The sequence below is a fragment of the Ptychodera flava genome, chromosome 9 (genome assembly GCF_041260155.1).
Source record: "Ptychodera flava strain L36383 chromosome 9, AS_Pfla_20210202, whole genome shotgun sequence".
Classification (NCBI taxonomy): domain Eukaryota; kingdom Metazoa; phylum Hemichordata; class Enteropneusta; family Ptychoderidae; genus Ptychodera; species Ptychodera flava.
This window is the reverse complement of record NC_091936.1, coordinates 22,836,406-22,856,105: the sequence shown is the minus strand read 5'-3', so window position 1 is coordinate 22,856,105 and position 19,700 is coordinate 22,836,406. Positions and strand designations below refer to the sequence as shown.

At 35.6% G+C, this 19,700-nt stretch overlaps 2 protein-coding genes across 2 annotated transcripts; one reads left to right on the top strand and one right to left on the bottom strand.

Moving 5' to 3' along the window:
• Positions 1 to 9,776, bottom strand: LOC139140375 (protein disulfide-isomerase A4-like). The gene is made up of 10 exons (XM_070709582.1): positions 9,429 to 9,776; positions 7,854 to 7,980; positions 7,006 to 7,211; positions 6,464 to 6,602; positions 5,518 to 5,723; positions 4,602 to 4,760; positions 3,934 to 4,082; positions 3,226 to 3,382; positions 2,129 to 2,365; positions 1 to 1,463 (listed from the first exon to the last, which is right to left on the bottom strand). The coding sequence occupies exons 1-10, from the start codon at positions 9,538 to 9,540 to the stop codon at positions 1,048 to 1,050; spliced, it is 1,908 nt and encodes a 635-aa protein (XP_070565683.1). The 5' UTR covers positions 9,541 to 9,776; the 3' UTR covers positions 1 to 1,047.
• A 94-nt stretch (positions 9,777 to 9,870) lies between these two features.
• LOC139140378 (cyclin-dependent kinase 5) lies at positions 9,871 to 19,366 on the top strand. The gene is made up of 8 exons (XM_070709587.1): positions 9,871 to 10,095; positions 11,613 to 11,701; positions 12,262 to 12,447; positions 13,074 to 13,169; positions 13,761 to 13,932; positions 14,320 to 14,450; positions 15,266 to 15,346; positions 16,659 to 19,366. The coding sequence occupies exons 1-8, from the start codon at positions 10,059 to 10,061 to the stop codon at positions 16,755 to 16,757; spliced, it is 891 nt and encodes a 296-aa protein (XP_070565688.1). The 5' UTR covers positions 9,871 to 10,058; the 3' UTR covers positions 16,758 to 19,366.
• Positions 19,367 to 19,700: the final 334 nt, after the last annotated feature.

Below are 19,700 nucleotides of genomic sequence, written 5' to 3'. Positions count from 1 at the left end.
TTTTACAAGACTACGGTACTTTTATCTTTATTGGTTTCTGGCTGAAAAGACCCAGAATTTCCATCACCAAAGGTGTACTATAAAGAGGTGAGTTTGTCAGCTCAATAAATTACTGGTACTTCTCGTAGAGTTTGAGCAATGACATTTGTGGTAGACTGAAAAATACAATGAAATTGTGACATAGGCTCAAGTTTCCAATACAGGTTTGACCGGAACCATTGTACAGGTTTTGTCGATGTGCAATTTAAAATATACATTTTGCTTCTGATTAAAAATAAATATGATGTCAATCTCTCCTATGTAGCTGGCATTGTCCAGTATAAAAAAAATCTTCCTTGTAGGAACATAATACATCAGGTGTATGCAAGCCGGGAAGTTTCTCACAGTTCAAACTTACAGTCTCAAATTTCCAGCTGAAGGGAACAAAGAAAACTGAGTGAAAACTCACTGGAAGTGCATTACTACAAGTGTTGCCAATTGCATAGGAATATATACTACATGATCACCTTGTACTCTCCGTTGCACATTTTGTGACACTACAGATGGTTACCGGATACTTTGTTGCCTGATAAATTATAGGCATTTTGGCATGTTAGACATGAATACAGACATGGAGACAGAAAAAAACTCATACTATAAATGGAAAACATTTTACGAAGACAGTCGAACCTTAAACAGAGATATTTCTAATGAGATTGAACTGAATGTAAAAATTATCAACTGGATTAAAAATGAATGTAAAACATTGGGTGTACCAACTCAAAATGTATGCCCCTTTAAGTATTTTCAAAGCATTCATCTGAACTTGGATAATGAAACCAGCCACTTATAGCTGATCTGATCAAGTTTGATGAACCTGAAGTGGTAGTAAAGGCAAGGTACTCCTAGTCTGGATTCAACTATTACTGTTAAGGCTCTACTGTACTGGAATGCAAGTAGAAAGCACCCTCATCAAGCAGGCTGCCCTCCCCTAAAATAATGGTACAATCTTCTTAGCAGAAGACAAGGCACAGCTGTTTACACAGCATCGAAGAGGTTTTGGAAATGTTAAAGTTCATCTTTGGCTCTGGATTTTAGTGAGACTGTGGCCTTCTCTTCTATAAATTTAGTGAAACCGTCTAAATCTCTGGCGCCATCAAACTTGATGGGACTGTCTTTCTTATCTGTTGGTGCAAAGTAAATGGTAGGAAAACCATTAGCTGCATAATTTGGTGGCAAATCATTGGCTGTTGCATCAATTTTGGCAATGACTAAATTCTTGTCTTTCTTGTATTTCTTGCCGAGTTTCTTGTAAATGGGTTCAAGATTCTTGCAATGTCCACACCAGGGTGCATACATCTCTATGAGTACATCTTTAGATTTATCCAGCACAATCTTGTCAAAGGTCTTGCCGACTACAATCTTCACGGGTCCATCGTTCTTCTTGGGAGCTGGCTGTGATTTGATGACTGGTTCAAGTTCACCTGTCAAAAACAGGTTAAAAGAGGTCAGCATCTCTGCATGAGACAGCACCAAATGAGCGGTGTTGTCATAGGTTTTATTTTAAACCTTTGAAGAATTACCATTTGGCAAAGCAAACAAAAACTTATGCTAATCATTAATTATTTCACCTCTTTTCCAACATGTCAGTCCAGCCATGCCATCGAGAACAGTGAAATCAGACCAAACCAATGTGATTTCAGGGGTTACGTGGAGGGTATTGTTTGCCATGGTTTAGAAACATTTATTCAGTGTGCTATCAAGGGTACATACGTTAGTATGATTTCTATGATATCTTTGGGAGTTAATACTGCTTTGAAATTGAATAGAAAACTAAACTATTATTGGAGAAATTAATCTGAAACTTTTTCTCATGCAGGAAAATTTAGTATGATATCAAAACTTCAATGTCTATAAATAGCATGCCATATGAGGCCAATGTGTGCGTCTCATGTCCTCAGTCAGGCTTCAGTGCATTTACATATTTTGGGAATAAAATTTTCTCTGGTATGGGTACAATAAGTGGATGGGGAAAAAACACACCCAAAAAAAATCATATAAAAAAAATGAAGTTTGTGTAGGAAGTACTTGAAATGATGCCATTATGCTTTTTTGTGTGATAACAAGATAAAATACACAGAGTACTTACCATCTTTGAATTTTTCAACAAATTCTCGTAGACTATCAACGCTGAACTCTTCGTCTGGTTCCATTCTGAATTTTCTTCCATCTTCACTGAAGAGACCAACACTTATCTCCTCACCACTCTCTGACAATCCAAACTCTGCCACTTCTTTAGAATAATCATCTTCATCAGCGATGGCAAAGGTGATATCTTTGAAGTCCTTGGCTACTTCTAGGACTTTGTTCCTCCATATTTGAGTGGCTGAAAATTACATGTACCAAAGTATGCTGTCAGTGAACTTGAATGAGAAAATATGCCAAAGTTTTTTACTGTGAACTTGATGAAAGCTGAAAACTTGTCAATTGGAATGTCTGGAAATGAGTACACAGCAATCACAAACATGGATGATAACAAAAACTTGACCAAAAATAACAAAAATGCAAAAGCCTTCAGCGTCAGCATGCAGTAACATTGCCATATTAGTTTGATAAACTTTAAAAATCTTGAAATTTACATGCTGCATTAAACCAGTAGCCAGCTGGTGAAATAACATAAAACATGCCACAAATGTGATTTATGCTGCACTGCATTGCCAATATCACTTTGAAAATCGGATAAGCTAGTACACAACGGCAAATTGTAACACATATCAACAGCGCTTAGCTGATGTGATAGTATACCACACAATGGTTGTAATGGTATCTCTATCCCTTTGCTGACATTATGCAATCCATTCCTTTCATCATTACATATCATATTCCTGTATAGTCTATATGATGACATTCACATGGGTGAAACCAAGATTTTAAAGTTAAAAGTGATTAAAACAAAAATCACAACACCTGTGTAAACAATAAGGACATCGAAGTATAAACAAGAACAACACCTAAGAGTAAACAAGCACACAAACAAGCATTTCCCCCTTTGAAATTTTGCTGTGACATCATTGCCCTGACATCGCTATCTATTTTGGCCTTGTGTAAACATGTTATCATGTACATTTACAATGACAGAAAGTGCAATAGCCAGGGCATGCCATATTATTCCAGATAAGGCCTATTGTAAGCAGGACTTGCCTGGAAAGTTTCAGTCCAACACTGAAAACTCTGAGAGTAACTCACCAACTCTATGATCAAAGCTGAAATCAACTGTGTAGTAGACTATCAACAGGGGTCTCTTGGTGTATCTCTTCTTCTCATTGTCAGAGGTTCTTTCCCCAACTAGGGGTACCTGATGGTCTTTGTAGAAATCTTGAAGTTGTTTGGCTGTTGCGCTGGCCTGCAGAGGAGAACAGAGCAAAAGTTTATTAACTGTGTGAAATTCCAAAGACTCGTCATTGATATTTCTGTAATTAAATACAAGTACAGAAACTAAAATATATGCGAGACAAGAAACGATTGCATCCATCCAGAGAAACCTGTCATACAGCAACACCTTTGAAAGCACTTAAACTGCCTGTACTGTCCTCATCTCATAACACAATTGAAATTCAATTAAATTTCATGCACATGGCAAGTAAAATCTGTCCTTACTTGACAAGTCCCTATAACATTGATGTTGATATAAAGAGGTTTCATCATTTCCAAACTATTTTGAGTACACTTACATGCACATGAAAATTTATCACAGCTGAGTATAGGTAATGATTTTAAAGATGCAACAAGCAGATATGCTGTAAGACTGATGAACAGCTGTTCATGAAAAATTTTCAAGTGATGGTCGAGTTATGTCATGTAACCATAAACAGAAAACAACCTAAGAAAGTTGAAACCACTGTTCTGCATATAGGTTACAGAATTTTGACCCGAATTATATGACTATTTACTGACCTTATCAAAGACATGCCTCTTGGGTTCATACTTGCTCTGGAACCTTTCAGGTACAAAAACGATGACAGACCCAGCCTTGGCCTTGTAGGATTCAAGAGCATCTTTGTCAAAGGTATGACCAAAGCTGAAATCATCTCGTAAATTATTACCTGCAGGAGAGACCAATTTGTAATACAAATTGAACTTGTGAAAAAAAAACCCACGCAAGAACATTGTACATACACACCAAACAATAAATTATCACATTCATTTAAATAAATTTTCAAGTTCCACAGATTTTATCCAACACAGTAGTCAGTGCTCATTATGGTAATATTCATCGATGAAAATTTGAACCAACTTGCTACACCACCTTAAAGCATAATTCATCTCACAATATGTTAACTAGCCCCTTTGCACCAGTTTGTCTACTTTCTGTCAGAAAAAGAAAATACTTCCAATGACAAAAATCAAAAATAAAAATTTGGATATGTTTGAACAAAGCAACATAGAATATTGTCTGTTAGCTTCATATTTCATTTCCTTATCAAAGGAAACAGCAATGTTCTTATACAAGGCTATCTGAACAACTGTGTTCTAAATTTCACCCTCTCTCTTGCCCTGAAGTTGTTCAAATCATTCAATACTAGTATTACTACTTTTTTGAAATGTACTCAAGACAGACCTACCTGCATCAAGGTATGTTTTGAACAGTTTATCTTCATCGTTTTCAAAAAATCCTACGATGGCAACATCAGAATCATCGCTGAGGAAATTCTTGACAGCTTTCTTGTCTTGAAGTAACTTTGAACTGTCACCAGCCTGGCCTTTCATGTACTTGATGATTCCTGGAAGAAAATAGAAGATAGTTTGTACCTTTAGTGTTTACTGAGTGGTTCATCAAAATTGCATGAGTTGTTATACAGTCTGAATTGCATGAGTTGCAACTGCTATCTACAGTTTTGCAAAACTGTGTTTGTAACAAATGCAGTGGCGTCTGAGAGGTGTAGACTAATCTAAAACAAATGTTCCTATCGAGTCACATTGACACGGCCTGCCAGATGCAAGCAATCTGTAAGCAGGTGTACTGACTTACATGTTTGGCTATCTAATAAAAATTTAATTTTTGCTCACACCTATGGTGACATACTTCAGTAGTACTATCAAAAGCAATGCCAAGGCAGGGATGTAGAAACTGGATGTCTTCACTGGATATGTGAACATTCATGTGCCATCAAATATATAATGAACAGCTGAACTGTGACACTGCAATTATTTTGAAATTCTCCTAAATCCTCACATGACTTTATTCATAAACAATGCCGAAACATAAGTTTGGGATGTGAAAGTCACATTCCTTTGATTTTTATGTTCATTAAGTATTGTCAATTTTTGACATGGGTCTAATCATGGTATCACTACTTCTGTACTGCTAAAATTGAAGAGTTTTGGTATTAGGAAGCAAAGCACTTTCTTTCACTGAAAATCAGATTTAGGACTAACAGTAGCAGCAAGGTTAATTGCCGACTGATATCACGTGAAAAATGCAGGGTGATTTTTTTCAAAGCTCAAATTTTCCAAATTAATGAAATCGTTAAATCTTACCATATTCTTCCCTTGGTCCATTGTATTCATACTCTTTGCCTTTGCGGAATATTTTCATGGTGGGATATCCAGTGACACCGTATTTTTGTGCAATTGATGATTCTGCTGTTGCATCTACTTTAGCCAATGGGATTGGCGGATCATTATCTTTGAGTACCTGGGCAGCAGCTTCATATTCTGGTGCCAATTTCTTACAATGGCCACACCTGCAAAGGAAAACATGTTGCAATTTAAGCACTTTGAAAGTGACAGTACCACATAGGCAGTGCTTTTGTTAAGGGCGGTAAGCAGGTCAATGCAACCAAGGTTCCCAAGTCATATTACTGGCTTTCCCCTTTGCATATCAATGCTATCAGATTTTAAGATTATATGTTAATATGGTTCCAAAATCATTACCAATCTTCCATAACCTTAGCAAAAACATTTGTAGCCATATTGGTGGTAACTAACATTGAGAACAAAATAAAATGTTTCAAAAAATTCAAATTCAATCCTAAGTATGAAGATTTGCAAAGTTAATCAGATGAGTATGCAAATTGGATCATCTGGAGTCCAATGTCACAATTTATGCACCATTAAAGTTTGTATTTCTGTTTGCTAAATTTTGCATCTTGTATAACTGGCTATTGAAATGCTGATGCGGTACTAAATTTAACGTCATTACAAAATGCCTCCTGGAACAGCTTAAATTATACATGTGACACTATTACCGATGATGAAAATTTTACAGAACAAACGGAGATAATTAGAAGTCTGCAGTGAACAACTTGATACCCACTGTCATGAACAGTGCATATTCTAATGACATATTGTGGCAGATGTGTTTTCAGTTTAATAAAATGTACTTTGAAATAACAGAATTATAAACCAAACATCATTTGTTAGTAGGCCATTTGTAAGTCTATATTTTGAATCATTACAGGCAAGTGCAATGAAAGAGTCTTACCATGGAGCATAAAATTCAACCAAAATAATATCTTCCTTATTGATAACATCATCAAAGTTATCTGTAGTAAGGGCGATTACAGCTTCTGGTGGTGGCGTCCAGTTGGGATCTGCCTGTTCTTGCATGTATTTCACAATACCTGAATAAACAATGATTTGCATTATTGCACTGGGCCATTTGGAGCTCTAAAATTAGAGTGAGTTTACCTTTTAAACATATGGTTATACCATTAAGTTTCAAAGGCACATAGCTTTTATGACAGTAATATGGCAGTAAATGCATATCCCGTAGGGCAGAAAATAGCAGTAACAACTCTGTGATCCTGGCGTTATTCAATTCTATGTGATCTTTAAAATGTTACGGTTTCCATGTGTTGAATATTTGTGGCTTCCAATGGCAGGACAAAGTTTTGCAATATTTCACAGCAATCTTAACTTTTTCAAATGTCCAAACATACAGTGGCAATACCTTTTTCCAATTTAAGTACAGGTTACAGTGAGAAAATATATGAATATGGTGAAGCTAAACAATCATGGTCTTACCATCTTCATCCCTGGGTCCTTTATAATCAAACATTTCACCCTGTCGGAATATTTTCAGGGTTGGGTATCCGGACACTTCAAATCTACTGCCAAGGTCCTCCTCAGCTGTTGCGTCAACTTTGGCAAGTACTACAGGAGGGTCATTTTCTTTCAACCTTTTGGCTGCCCTGGCATATTCAGGTTCCAATTTTTTGCAGTGCCCACACCTGCAACAATAAAGGTGTCATATTGATAATGATGATGTGGTCCTTTCACATTGGCTAAATGTATTTGCTTTGGGCCTCACAGAACCACAGTCAGCACACTCACAGCTGTGTAACATCTGCATATGAATTACTAGTATCTCATGCCAATATATTATTAATAACTTCTTCAGGAAATTACTTGGTGTTCATATGCAAATTAGTCTATTACATCAATATATAACAATGAACTTACTAATGGGTGAGCATAATGATGGATTTGCAGCAAATTAAAGAAGTACCATACGGTACATTTAACTTATCACACTGATATCTCATCATAGAGCATAGAATGGCATTTCATAAGCTAAGAAGAAAGTTCATGAGATGATATGCATGTCCATTTAGAAGCTGAGGATGATAGAACAATATTTTTAGGGTTCATATTATAATTCTTGCTATGAAAGAATGGAAGAATATGACTGTAATAAAATAGTCTTGCAAACACATTTGCAAGTTTTAATTTTAATCATTTAAATATTTTGGGAAGAGCAATCCATCTTTTGTCCCAGATGAAGCACAGTAACTGTGATGGTGCTAGGACTCTGACACCCCCTCCATGTATTTGATCCAAAATGAAAAATCTGGAGACTGAATCTGACATACCAGGGTGCATAAAATTCTACCAGAACAATGTCCTCACTATCGATAACTTCATCAAAATTACTTTCTGTGAGTACAAGAACACCTTCTTCTTCTTTGACATCTATCTCCTCTTCTTCTGATTCTCCTCCTGAAAGATGAGACACAATAATTGTAATAGACACAGAAAACATCAAGTTACAGTGATACACAGTGTATTATAATTGAAACTAAAATGAATACAGAAGTACCTGCTCACCAAATGCAACAACTTTCACCTAATCAACTCAATTTTAGTCCAGCCTATCATCATCACGTTGAACATCTTTTAGAACATCTAGAGATGCAACGTTGACGACATCATCAGCCATAATTATCAATCAATGGTAAGCTTAAAATACTAATTTAAGCCTATGGTGTACTTCTACGTTCTTCCTTTGAGAGCCTTGATAGTAAATGCATATTGAAACTCAATATTCTAATCAACAGTAATTTACTGATGTGTCATTTATGCATTGGTAATTCTCATTTTGCATTGGCTGATTTTACAAGTCTACAGACTTTGATAAACACAGGCCATTGTGAGCTAGCTATGCAGTAATCATGTCGGCAATCCACAATTGACAGCATAGTTCTGCATTCACCTAAGAACTTGGATAGCAGTCACAAAACTGAAAAATACTGCATTTCTTTTACAGAGACTTCTAAACATTAGTAAAAAGTCTACAACTGAAATAGAGCTTACGATAGAAGTAACAAAACTTTGCAAAATAGAGCATTTCTTTTCTGCAACCTCAAAATATTAGCAACACATCTAAACTGTAATAAATTCCATAGAAGCCAGTATTGTTGTCTTATTTAAAGCAACAAACATTGAAACATCAAAATACTAAGTTTAGAAGAGTAGATTCTTGTAGATAAAAGATAAAAAGGAACACACACACACACCACACACACACACACACACACACACATATATATATATATATATATATAATATATATATATATATTATATATATATATAATATATATATTATATATATAAACGGTTTTGTCATTGAAAGTGAACTAATTTACATAGTAAGACGTTAATTTGCATAACAAAAATACGCTAGGACACGTGTCATTCAGTTCGTACCTCAGATTATAAAATACCCTATTCAAAACATGCATATGACAACAAAAAATCTGGCCTACAATGCATGTAAGCCTACTGCGAAAAATATAGTGAACCTATGGAATTATCGGCTATATCGATACTTTTTACTTCTTGGCTATTTTTCTGTAGCTTTCTGACAGTGACAGTGACATACTGACACGACAACTTGAATATCAAGGTCTAACACTTGAATTTAAAGAGACTGACCGAACCATAACAAACGAAAATAGTAATGGGTACATCTTGAAACGCTGGCGTCTTGACTTTTTTGCATTGCAACAAACTTTGACACTTGGATGCACAGTAAATGTCACACACTCAGCAACTTGGTCGAGGGCGGTGACATTCGCAAGTCGGGCATGAGTTGATCGCTGGCTCCATACACTGAATGAACGGAAAGATACGAAAGAAATATTGCAATGTTTTAAAACAACAAACCTGCTTCATCTTCCATGTCCTCAGCATCATCGTCCGCAAAGTTTACGCGGGCAAAGAGGAAAAGTACAGCAAAGACAAAATACAACTTTCTAAACTTCATCGTTGCAGCCATGTTTCAACTTGTGTACAACTACCGTGCAACAGCTGGGGATTCCCTTTTTTAATAGCGCGGTCAAAGAAAATAGTTCCTCCTCTCCGTTAGGAAAGAATGTCAAAATTTAAATATTAAATATATTAATACCAAGCATACGATCTAAAATGCTGATCTGAATGCTTAAATTTGATTTTCACTTTCATAATTATATACATTTCAAATAAATATGTTTGCGGATGAACTTTCAGTAGATTCAGACTTGACCAATCACAGCCTGCCATGTCGTCTGCTAGTGACCTTTAACCTTAGCAAAAATACTGGGACTATATATGACCTTGGAGTCAAGTACTTTTGGACCATTGGACTGAAACAGGATTGTAGTTTTGACTTGCAGGTCGATCATGTACGCCTATCTTTAAAGTCTATGGTCCATATATATCACTACATCGACATTAATCCGATAATTTGAAAAATGGTCCGTCAACAATAATACCCATCATTCAACACCACCGGAAGTAGTTAGTGTAGTAGCAGAGATGCAGAAATATGAAAAATTGGAGAAAATCGGTGAAGGTTGGTAGCGCTATTTTAATGTTTTCGCTTTGGTTTCGGTCGAAGCAATTCTGCATATTTACACACTGACAACCAGTACGTTCTTTACATGCCGTTGTTCTCGTTTCTGATGACTTACAAGACGCAAGATGCCGATGGTTGTCTCCAGCTACGTCGAATTGATTCACTGTACATCACTACATGTAGTTAGTGTATGTAACCCTCGCCCCGAACTCGGCGTTTGCCAGGGTCCTGGATCGAAAGTCAATAGTGTGGTGGATGGCCCTCGGAGTCAAAGCACTAGAAAATTACTTTGGTGCAAGGCAAAGGCACCTTTTTGGATCCCGCTTACAACAGCTAGAAAAGTGTTATAAGAAAATGCCATTTTTCTAGCGTCAATTCCAAAATTTATGCAAAGTTTGGCAGATCGTCCATGTAGCCGACACCATGGATGTAACCCATGCCGACACGAACACGAAGTGTCTGTTAGCGGGTACCAAAAACTATGAAAAATAGTGAAGAATGAGCTACAAAATTACTATCAGTTTTAAGTTGCAGGTAGAATAAGTCTGTGCCTTTGTATAAAATACTAGAAAAATAGTAGAAAGTGAGCAACCAGCTGAAAGTTAGTCGAGGAGACCTTTACCGCATATCATTTGCATCTCATTGTCGGCTACATGGACTGTGTGCCCAAAGTTTGGCACCCATAAACAGTGATGACGTCATGACCGAGGCTTAAATACATAGTACATTGTACTCTTTCGCTATCAGTAGCAATGAGATAATCTTTCCCTTTAATTGTCATTTGTCTTTTCACACAAAAACAAAACAAAACAAAAAGCCAAAAAAAAACAAACAAAAAAGTGTGAAAAACAGCAATGTGTATCAGGACACTACTACTAGTACTGACTTTAATGGAATAGTCTAATATCTGTACAGTAATTCTTACACATAATAGAATGTTGATTGGATGATGTTTTATCAGGTTATATCACCAATTCTTGTTTCCTGTTTTGGTCAGAAAATCCACCTTGATGATATTGAATCCCACTTACAATGTTATATCACCAGTTCTTGTTTCCTGTTTTGGTCAGAAAATCCACCTTGATGATATTTGTGAAGGCATCACATAACGTAAAGCACCCCATAAACAAAATCATATTAGCGTTGTACTGTCATAAGAGTGATGACAGATCATGTAAGATACTACAAGAAAATTATAGTAAAAACAAAAAACTTATGGTGATTTAAACACCAATTGTGCAAAGGAAAACAGTTATTTCTTTTTCACCATTGAAGATAAGATAATCTGATTCCGAAAAAAATAGTCAAAATAACCTAGACTGTTTTGACTGTCAAATACGGGATCTTTAAAGATACCCTTCTATTCTTAGGGATACTTCTTCAGAAAGTATAACCATTTCTTTGAAGACATTATAAACAAAGGAGAAAGCTACCAATACAAAATAGAAAGCAACGCCATCCGAACGTGTGATTTTGCATGTACATTAACTTACTCTCTAAATTCACTCCTGCAGGAACGTATGGAACTGTTTTCAAGGCCAAGAATAAAGAAACACAAGAAATAGTTGCTTTGAAGAGAGTACGCTTGGATGATGATGATGAGGTAAATAGTTTAATTTGCACTAGAATGTTCATCAGAAGTGATATTTTATCAACTTTGAATTTTACAACCTTTTTGGCAGTTTTCCATCATGTACAACCAAAATATCCCCAACATGTAACTGAACTGTTGTGCATGTACTTCAGATGACAATAATCTCCAGGATTCGGAAAAAGAACCAAGAGATTACAGGAATTAAAATTTTCATAAACCATGATGTTCTAGTCTTAACAGTGTTTTATATCTGTGTAATTCTTAAAGAATAACAGGGCATCCATGTAGCTCATTCAAAATCAACAAGTGGTTGAATCCATGGACATGTTTTGGGTATAATTAGGTTATAAATCTGTAGACTGGTTTAGACATGCCACTATACTGTTCTGTGAACTTCAAAAACTTGGATCTTTAATTATGAATTATGTGAGAAGTCATGAGAACACTTGTGATCAACCCTATGAACACCATATCTAACCACTTCATGGAAAGCAATAATGTTGCATAAAGCTTAGCCATAAAAGAGATTATCTGGTAATTACTAATTCCAGAATGTGATTCAATTTCAGGGGGTACCTAGTTCAGCTTTGAGGGAGATATGTCTGCTCAAAGAATTGAAACACAAGAATATTGTGAGACTACATGATGTGCTACACAGTGAAAAGAAGTTGACACTTGTGTTTGAGTACTGTGACCAAGATTTGAAAAAGTATTTTGATAGTTGCAATGGAGAAATAGATTCAGATGTAGTCAAGGTAGGTGAAGAAGAGTGATTAAAATCCCTTGGACATAAAACGGGAGTTTCAGTTATCGATAAGAATGGGTAGTTTCAGGATTGCAAAAGTTTAGAATGGGTAGTTTTAGGATTGCGAAAGTTTATCAAGTGAGCAGTGTATGACACTAAATGTCACCATTGTTAGCTTGTGCACAGGATGTACTTATGGCTGGTGATATGACCAGTACCTGTAATCTCTGGAAAAAAAAAGATCACAATGTATCTATAATGTGCTGGTACAATGCATTACGAAGGTGGTTTCTCAGTTTAAACCTTTAAAGACGTTCTTAGTTTGTCTTAATTATTCAGTATGGTCATTTGGTCTCTTGTAACTTTAATCAGTCAAATTATATGGTTGTATCAAAATCCGATTTGGTTTCATGTGAGACCAAATTATTGTTACACATTATATTGTATTGCTTGCAATGCAATAAGCAAATAGTGAAAAGAAAGATTCTCAGAGTGAAAAATAAATATCTGTTATAAAATCTCTGTACAGCATACAATTGCTGGAGTCTGCAGACCATGTCATCTTCAGGCATAAAATTGTCTCGTCTGTGTCTTCATGCACCGGGTGTAATTTTTGTACCATTTCTCTCTTTTCAGTCTTTCATGTACCAGTTGTTGAGAGGATTAGCATTTTGCCACAGTCACAATGTTTTACACAGAGATTTGAAACCCCAGAATTTACTTATAAACAAGGTAAGGTACAACCACTTAAATTATGCCAACATAGCTGTTTTTGGTCCCATGATATCTCATAGTGCAAGATGTGTGGTGAATTAGTCTTCATTTATGCAGATTAAATCAGTGTGGATTGTTTTGGTTAAAATTTTATGCTGATGATTCTCTGTTAATATAGAATACTCATGTACCTCAACTCTCCTGCCTTTATTTATGCACAGTTCATTGAGATACCTACACGGTACAAAAGAATTTCAGCATTTCTTGTAAGTTCTGGACACAAGTGAATAGTTTGAAAACATTAACATTAACAAAAGGTGATTTGTAGTGTCTGCATTGGTTGTTCACTCGTACAGGTACTGTACTGGTATACTCGAGAGTATATCAGCCCTCACTTCCAGTCTAGAACAGCGCCCCTTGTGGTGAAAGTTTAAAATCTTTCTTTTTCGAAAGTGAGCCAAATCAGTGAATGTCATATTCTATCAGACTAATGATCTTAGTTGAACTGCGTTCCAATAAGGAAAGTCAGCTACAAAATTAAATTTAAAATTTATCAACAAATCCAAGTAGTTTTCTCTGAAATGTATTTCACTGTTTCTAACTTTCCAGAATGGTGAACTGAAATTGGCTGATTTTGGTTTAGCCCGTGCGTTTGGCATTCCCGTCCGCTGTTACTCAGCTGAAGTTGTCACTCTATGGTACAGACCACCTGATGTCTTGTTTGGTGCCAAACTGTACACCACATCAATTGACATGTGGTCTGCAGGTTGTATATTTGCAGGTAAACCCATTGCCATCAACAGATTAGCAAACAGATGTTTGCCATATGTTTGTTATTTACATAGTAAAGTCCAGTAGTAATCTAACAGTGCCACAGTAATACAGTCCAAAAGAAGAAAATATACAGTTACTGTCAATGAAAAAATGTGATTTCATTTGATATTTACTGTGGCTATCTTATAGGAGAGGGTACTTCAAAAGGAGAGACAGTATCAAAATGTGTGTGTATATTTAGAAGTGAAATATCCCAGTCTTTCTTAATGAATTTTTAGTTCCTAGAACTTTGAAAAAAAATCCTAGTGCATATAACAGAATTTTCTTGCCTATTCAGACAGAGTGCTTACAGTGTTTACCCATGCATCATTATTCATCCCATTTGTTTCCACAGAGCTAGCCAATGCTGGAAGGCCACTGTTCCCTGGGAATGATGTGGACGACCAAATCAAGAGGATATTTAAACTCTTAGGGACGCCAACAGAAGACACCTGGGCAGGGATCACAAAGCTGCCAGAGTACAGGGTAGGTATCAACAAAAATGTAATAGTTTGCTCTTGGCAAAATTTCCATCCTTGTTCAGCACATTTTAGCTCTCCCTTCATAGGTTTATTGTACACATTTGCAGGAGTATGCTACTGTCTTGCTTTGGTTTTTAAAGTGGCCATATGAACCACTTATTTTGGAACATACTATACAAGTGATCTTGAATAAGGTCAACAAAAAGTAGATGCTACACTTACAATTAAATCATGTCTAAGCAAAATTTGATTTGAAAGGTTAAAGGTCAATTATATCGATCACAAATTGAGGTACCCTTTCACTAAGCTGTTATCAAATAGTGTATTAAGACTATTCCAATAATGCAGCCCTTTAAGTTTCCAGAGAGAAAGAAAGGTTTGTGAGTTAAAAAAGTGTTTCAACTACATTAAATTTTGACAATTTAAATTCTGTACATAAATAGAAGTTTGTTATCAATAAATATTCATTGTTATGCATTATAAACTGTAGAGGTTCTGAATTGATAGTCTCTGTCTGTTTTAAACAATCTTTTCATTACCTGTAATTAGCTTAGAAATGAAAGAATGAAGGCTTGATTAACATCTTGTTTTGAAACTGAGGATGAACCTGATTGCGACTTGCAAGTTGTGAATGGTGGTAACATTAAATTGCCAGTGGTCATCCCAAGTCCATGTTCACTGTGATATAAATCTTGTGATATATGTTTCAATTTATCAATCACATGTGACCTAGATGCTGACAGACGCTATCTGAAGGTACATACAAACAGAAATCACTGTGTTGACTTTTTCTGTTTTCTCTTCCATTTCTGACTTCAGCCATATCCAATCTATCAAGTTACCACTCACCTTGTCTCTGTGGTACCAAAACTGTCAACTAAAGGAAGAGATTTACTTCAGGTAAGGTTGTCATATCGTATTCACTATTCATTTCGGAGTTTACTGGTTTGACTTACATGGCTTCCACACTGGCACATGGCAAAGGCAAAATGGTGCAAAAATGATGGACAAAAAAATTGACAATAAGGAGTGATAATAATGTTGTGAGGAAGAAACTCCCCTACAATTATCCAACCCAAATGTTGATAGTATCCACAAGTGTCTATAAACTCCAAATCTGTGTCATGTTATGCATTGGTATGACAATGCTGGTGCTGCTCCATATTTCTGCACACTTTGTGTAATTGTCATAAAAATGTTTATCTTCAGATAAAAAAATCTTACTGTGTTTACATATTTCATTATCAGTTAAGCTGAAAATAATTTATTATTCTGTGAAGATAAATCTGTTAAGATGTCGGCAGTTCAAACAAAGTATTGTATACAATAAATATTTAAGCAATAAAGCACACCCAGCAAAGGTATACCACTTGATTTTGACCAGTTCACAACATATATGCACGAGCGATAGCGAGTGCATATATGAAGTGAAATGGTCAAAATCGAGTGGTATACCATCGCTGGGTGTGATTTATTGCTATTATATCATAGCAGTATATTGAAATGCTGGCGTGGAACGTCAAAAATGGATTTTTGCTCAAGTTGAGAGCTTGCGCGTATGCCAGCCGTGGTATAACACCAATATACATGTACCATGGTTCTTTTCATGTCTCAACCAATCAGATCGCTGTATTTGGGCCATCAATATACTGGTATGATATAATCATCCATAGTTCATTGCTATTCTACTCAATTCATCGGCAAATATGCAAATATGATAGAAACTTCTGGATGGTCTGATCTGGTGCAAGTGTACCCTGTGAACAGTTAAGCATTAAATCTAAAATTTAGCGGAAAGGCATTTTGTTGACTTATGAGTTGAAAGGGACTTTCTCTCAATACCTTGTGCAAATTTTTAAATGTTTTGAACCTTGTGGAAATTTTAAAAGATTGCTGATAGTGATTGAAACCTTGTGAAAATAAAGACTGTGAATTGTCATTGCAAGTGCGAATTTTAAAACAATGTGAAACAGCCCTTCCACCATTCCTCAAGTTTGCTGTAATAATAGGTCTGACCTTGCCTTGAAAACAATAGTTTTCAACCAACTGGTCATTCTGAAAAGATTGAATTCTTTCATACTCCTAGTAAAGGTCGTTTCTTTCCTTCCTTTCAAATTCAATCCACACAGGGTTTTGTGATGTTTGTGATGTTATCATAGTATCACCGTGTGTTTTTCTGTGCATTCATGAATTTTCCCTTTGGTGTTCACAGCATTTATTGGTGTGCAATCCACTTCTTCGAATGTCTGCAGAGGAGGCTCTCCAGCATGTTTATTTCAGTGATCTCAGTCCAGCGCTAAAGAACAACTGAATATCTCACTTCAATCGCTTACTGTGAACTGCAATGCGGACTTACATGTGAAGATTTCTATTCTCTCCCCTCTGAGTCAACCCAGTGGCCATGTACCAGTGTAGGAGATGGTGAAATCATGTCATGTCTTTTGAAATTTTTCTGAAAATGATTGTGAAGGTAGCATAGGTTTTGATAGACCAACACTGCCAGTTGATGAATTCCTGAATGAGAAACCAATGTTATCCGATGAAAAACGATCAATCTTCTTGAAAGTGAGTTATACACTAGGTGAAAGCTGTGTATTTAACCCTGTCCTTGAATTCCACACAAGTGCAAAATTGTTTATTTATAAAGTAGCATTTTTGCAAGTGATAACAATATGTAAAGGATTTTGTAAGATTTTCCAGCTGTGAATTACCTCAAACATGCAGAGATGAATTTCCATTCAAGAGGATGACGTTAGAATTTTGAGGTGTAAAGTAACAGTCATTAAAGTTGTCATATTTATGCATTTACATCACAAAGTTAGAATTTTATGTACGCTTGCCCATGAAATTTTGAAAGACCTGTGATACTTCATATTATTTATTTATAAATGGCAAAGGGTATAGCATGATACCAGCTGTTGATTTAAAGAGAGTACAAAATGCCGCCAATCTCTTTGTCAAAAAAGTGATTATTGCTAGTAGTGTGTATGCACGTTTAATACACTCACTCATTTGTGTATGTTACAGCTCCAGTATTAATCTAACTCAATTTTTTGTTCCATGAAGCGAGTTGTATTGTGGTCTTCTGACATGTTGAAATACCCAGTATTTGCCTAGTCAGAACGGGGATGCTACTTATGTGTGATATGGAATGATGTTGTTCAATTATGTCCAGACATGAATTCATCTGTCAGCAATAACAGTGTATGTCACATACCTGTACATAGGTTGTACATGTAATTACAAGCTGAATACTTGGTATTTCAACATGCTTCATGCAGTATATATAGAACAAACACAATGAAAGACCTAGTGAAAATTTACAATACTTTGCTTAACAAAGAACAGTAGCACTGCAACTAAATCTGACACAGTATTGTGGGTACAATTGACAAGTGATGTATTTCACTGTTTTATATTTTTGTGCATCCATTTAATCTAGTAAGTGACAAATTGAATAAGATGATAAGCTTAAATCAAATGATGAGGACAATACATGTAATAATCAATGATAGGTGTATACAAGCTACAATTACTATGCATTCCCCAGATGCACAAAATACTGGCTTTGTTCACAAGTCAATACAGCGACAGTAAATGATGTACTTTTACATCAAAGGCTGTTAACATTGACAAGCATACTACCTTCAACATATTCAATGGTCATGAATTTGGGATATGAAAGTGGATTTTTAGCGCCTATTTCACTTTGAGAGTCCAATGCTGTTCAGTGTTGAAGGTGTACATTTGTACAGTGATTTGTACAGTGTTGAAGATGCCATTTGGGTCACAAATCACTTTTATCATATAAGAGAATAGAGTGACATACCAAGTGCCCATAACCACTCTATAGTTTTGGATCACAGGGCTGTTTATCTCCTTGTGAGGTTGATAACAATAAAATGTTATTGTTTTCCTAATGTAATGAAAACCATTATCAAAAGCTTGAGCTATTTATCTCATTTATTTCCTGTACACATCAAAAGTATCAAGAGAATTTTCAGCAAGAAGAAAGAGTACTTTGAGTATGGTTTGGTTGTTAGCTCAAAGGCTAGGATGTATATCATAAATTGTTCAAATTCAAGACAATAGCATTTATATGCTTTTGTCATACTCTATTCACATACAGAATAAAAACATCAAATTGTTATATCATCATGATTTCTTCATAATCAATGACCTTTACAAAGAATATTTGTGACGTGAGTTTATCAGAATACACCAACATGAAAACAGCTTGGCATTTAAAGTTCATGTACACTAGGAACTCATTTGCTATGTTGGGAGCAGCGAATTCTTTTTAAGAAGCTATACTCAAATATTGTGTGAAACAATCAATTTTTGAACACCGTACATGCTGACAAAGTTTAATGCTCTGACTTTGTCTACTTTGATCTCAAAATGTAAATGTAACTCCTATGAGTAACCACAGCTTAGATTGTTATTCAAATAATATTTAAATTTCAATATGAAAAAGTTATCTTTGAAGATAGTATATTGCTGCAGAAAATTCATCTCTTCATTTGCAATGGCAGTTACTCCTTGTATTCCAGTTCACAGTAAGCGTCCATCTTAATTTTAACCGTTAGTTGGCTGACACAACATCATTTGTATCATATGTTATATTGTTTTCACCCAGAAAACCTGTCTGTATTAACCCGTGTTGACTCAAAAAAGAAGCTTACCTTCAAAGGAATCCAGATCTCATAGAAATGTTCAATGGTTATTTGTGACCATCAAAAAAGATTGGCAAAAAATGTATGTGTAATGTATTGGTTTTATATTTTGTACTTAAAAAGTTTTACAGAGTATTATTTGTGACTTCAGATGTTTTTGTTTATGGATTACTGTGATGTAAATTCCATTGTTCTAAGGCCTCATCACAAAATAAATGGAAAAAAAATGAACTGATATAAACTCGGACTGTTTTTGCTCTCAATTAATCATCTACAATGTTCCTAAAATACAGGAAAATTTGTGATAGGATTTTAGTGATTTTTTGTATGTGTCTGAGCATGCCCTTTGAATCATGACCCCATCAACTCATTGTGTCAGATTTTATCTGGAAAATTCTTCAGCCATATACCAATACATGGTGTATTATGTATTTCTATTCCTGAGCCAGAGGTGCGGCAATTTAGCTAAAAGAGCACACTGCCCATCAGTATATTTACTCCAGACCATAGAGGATAGTCTGGAAATGTGCCAGTGTGATAAAAATACGTTGTACCTCCTATAACAGATTCAGAGAAAA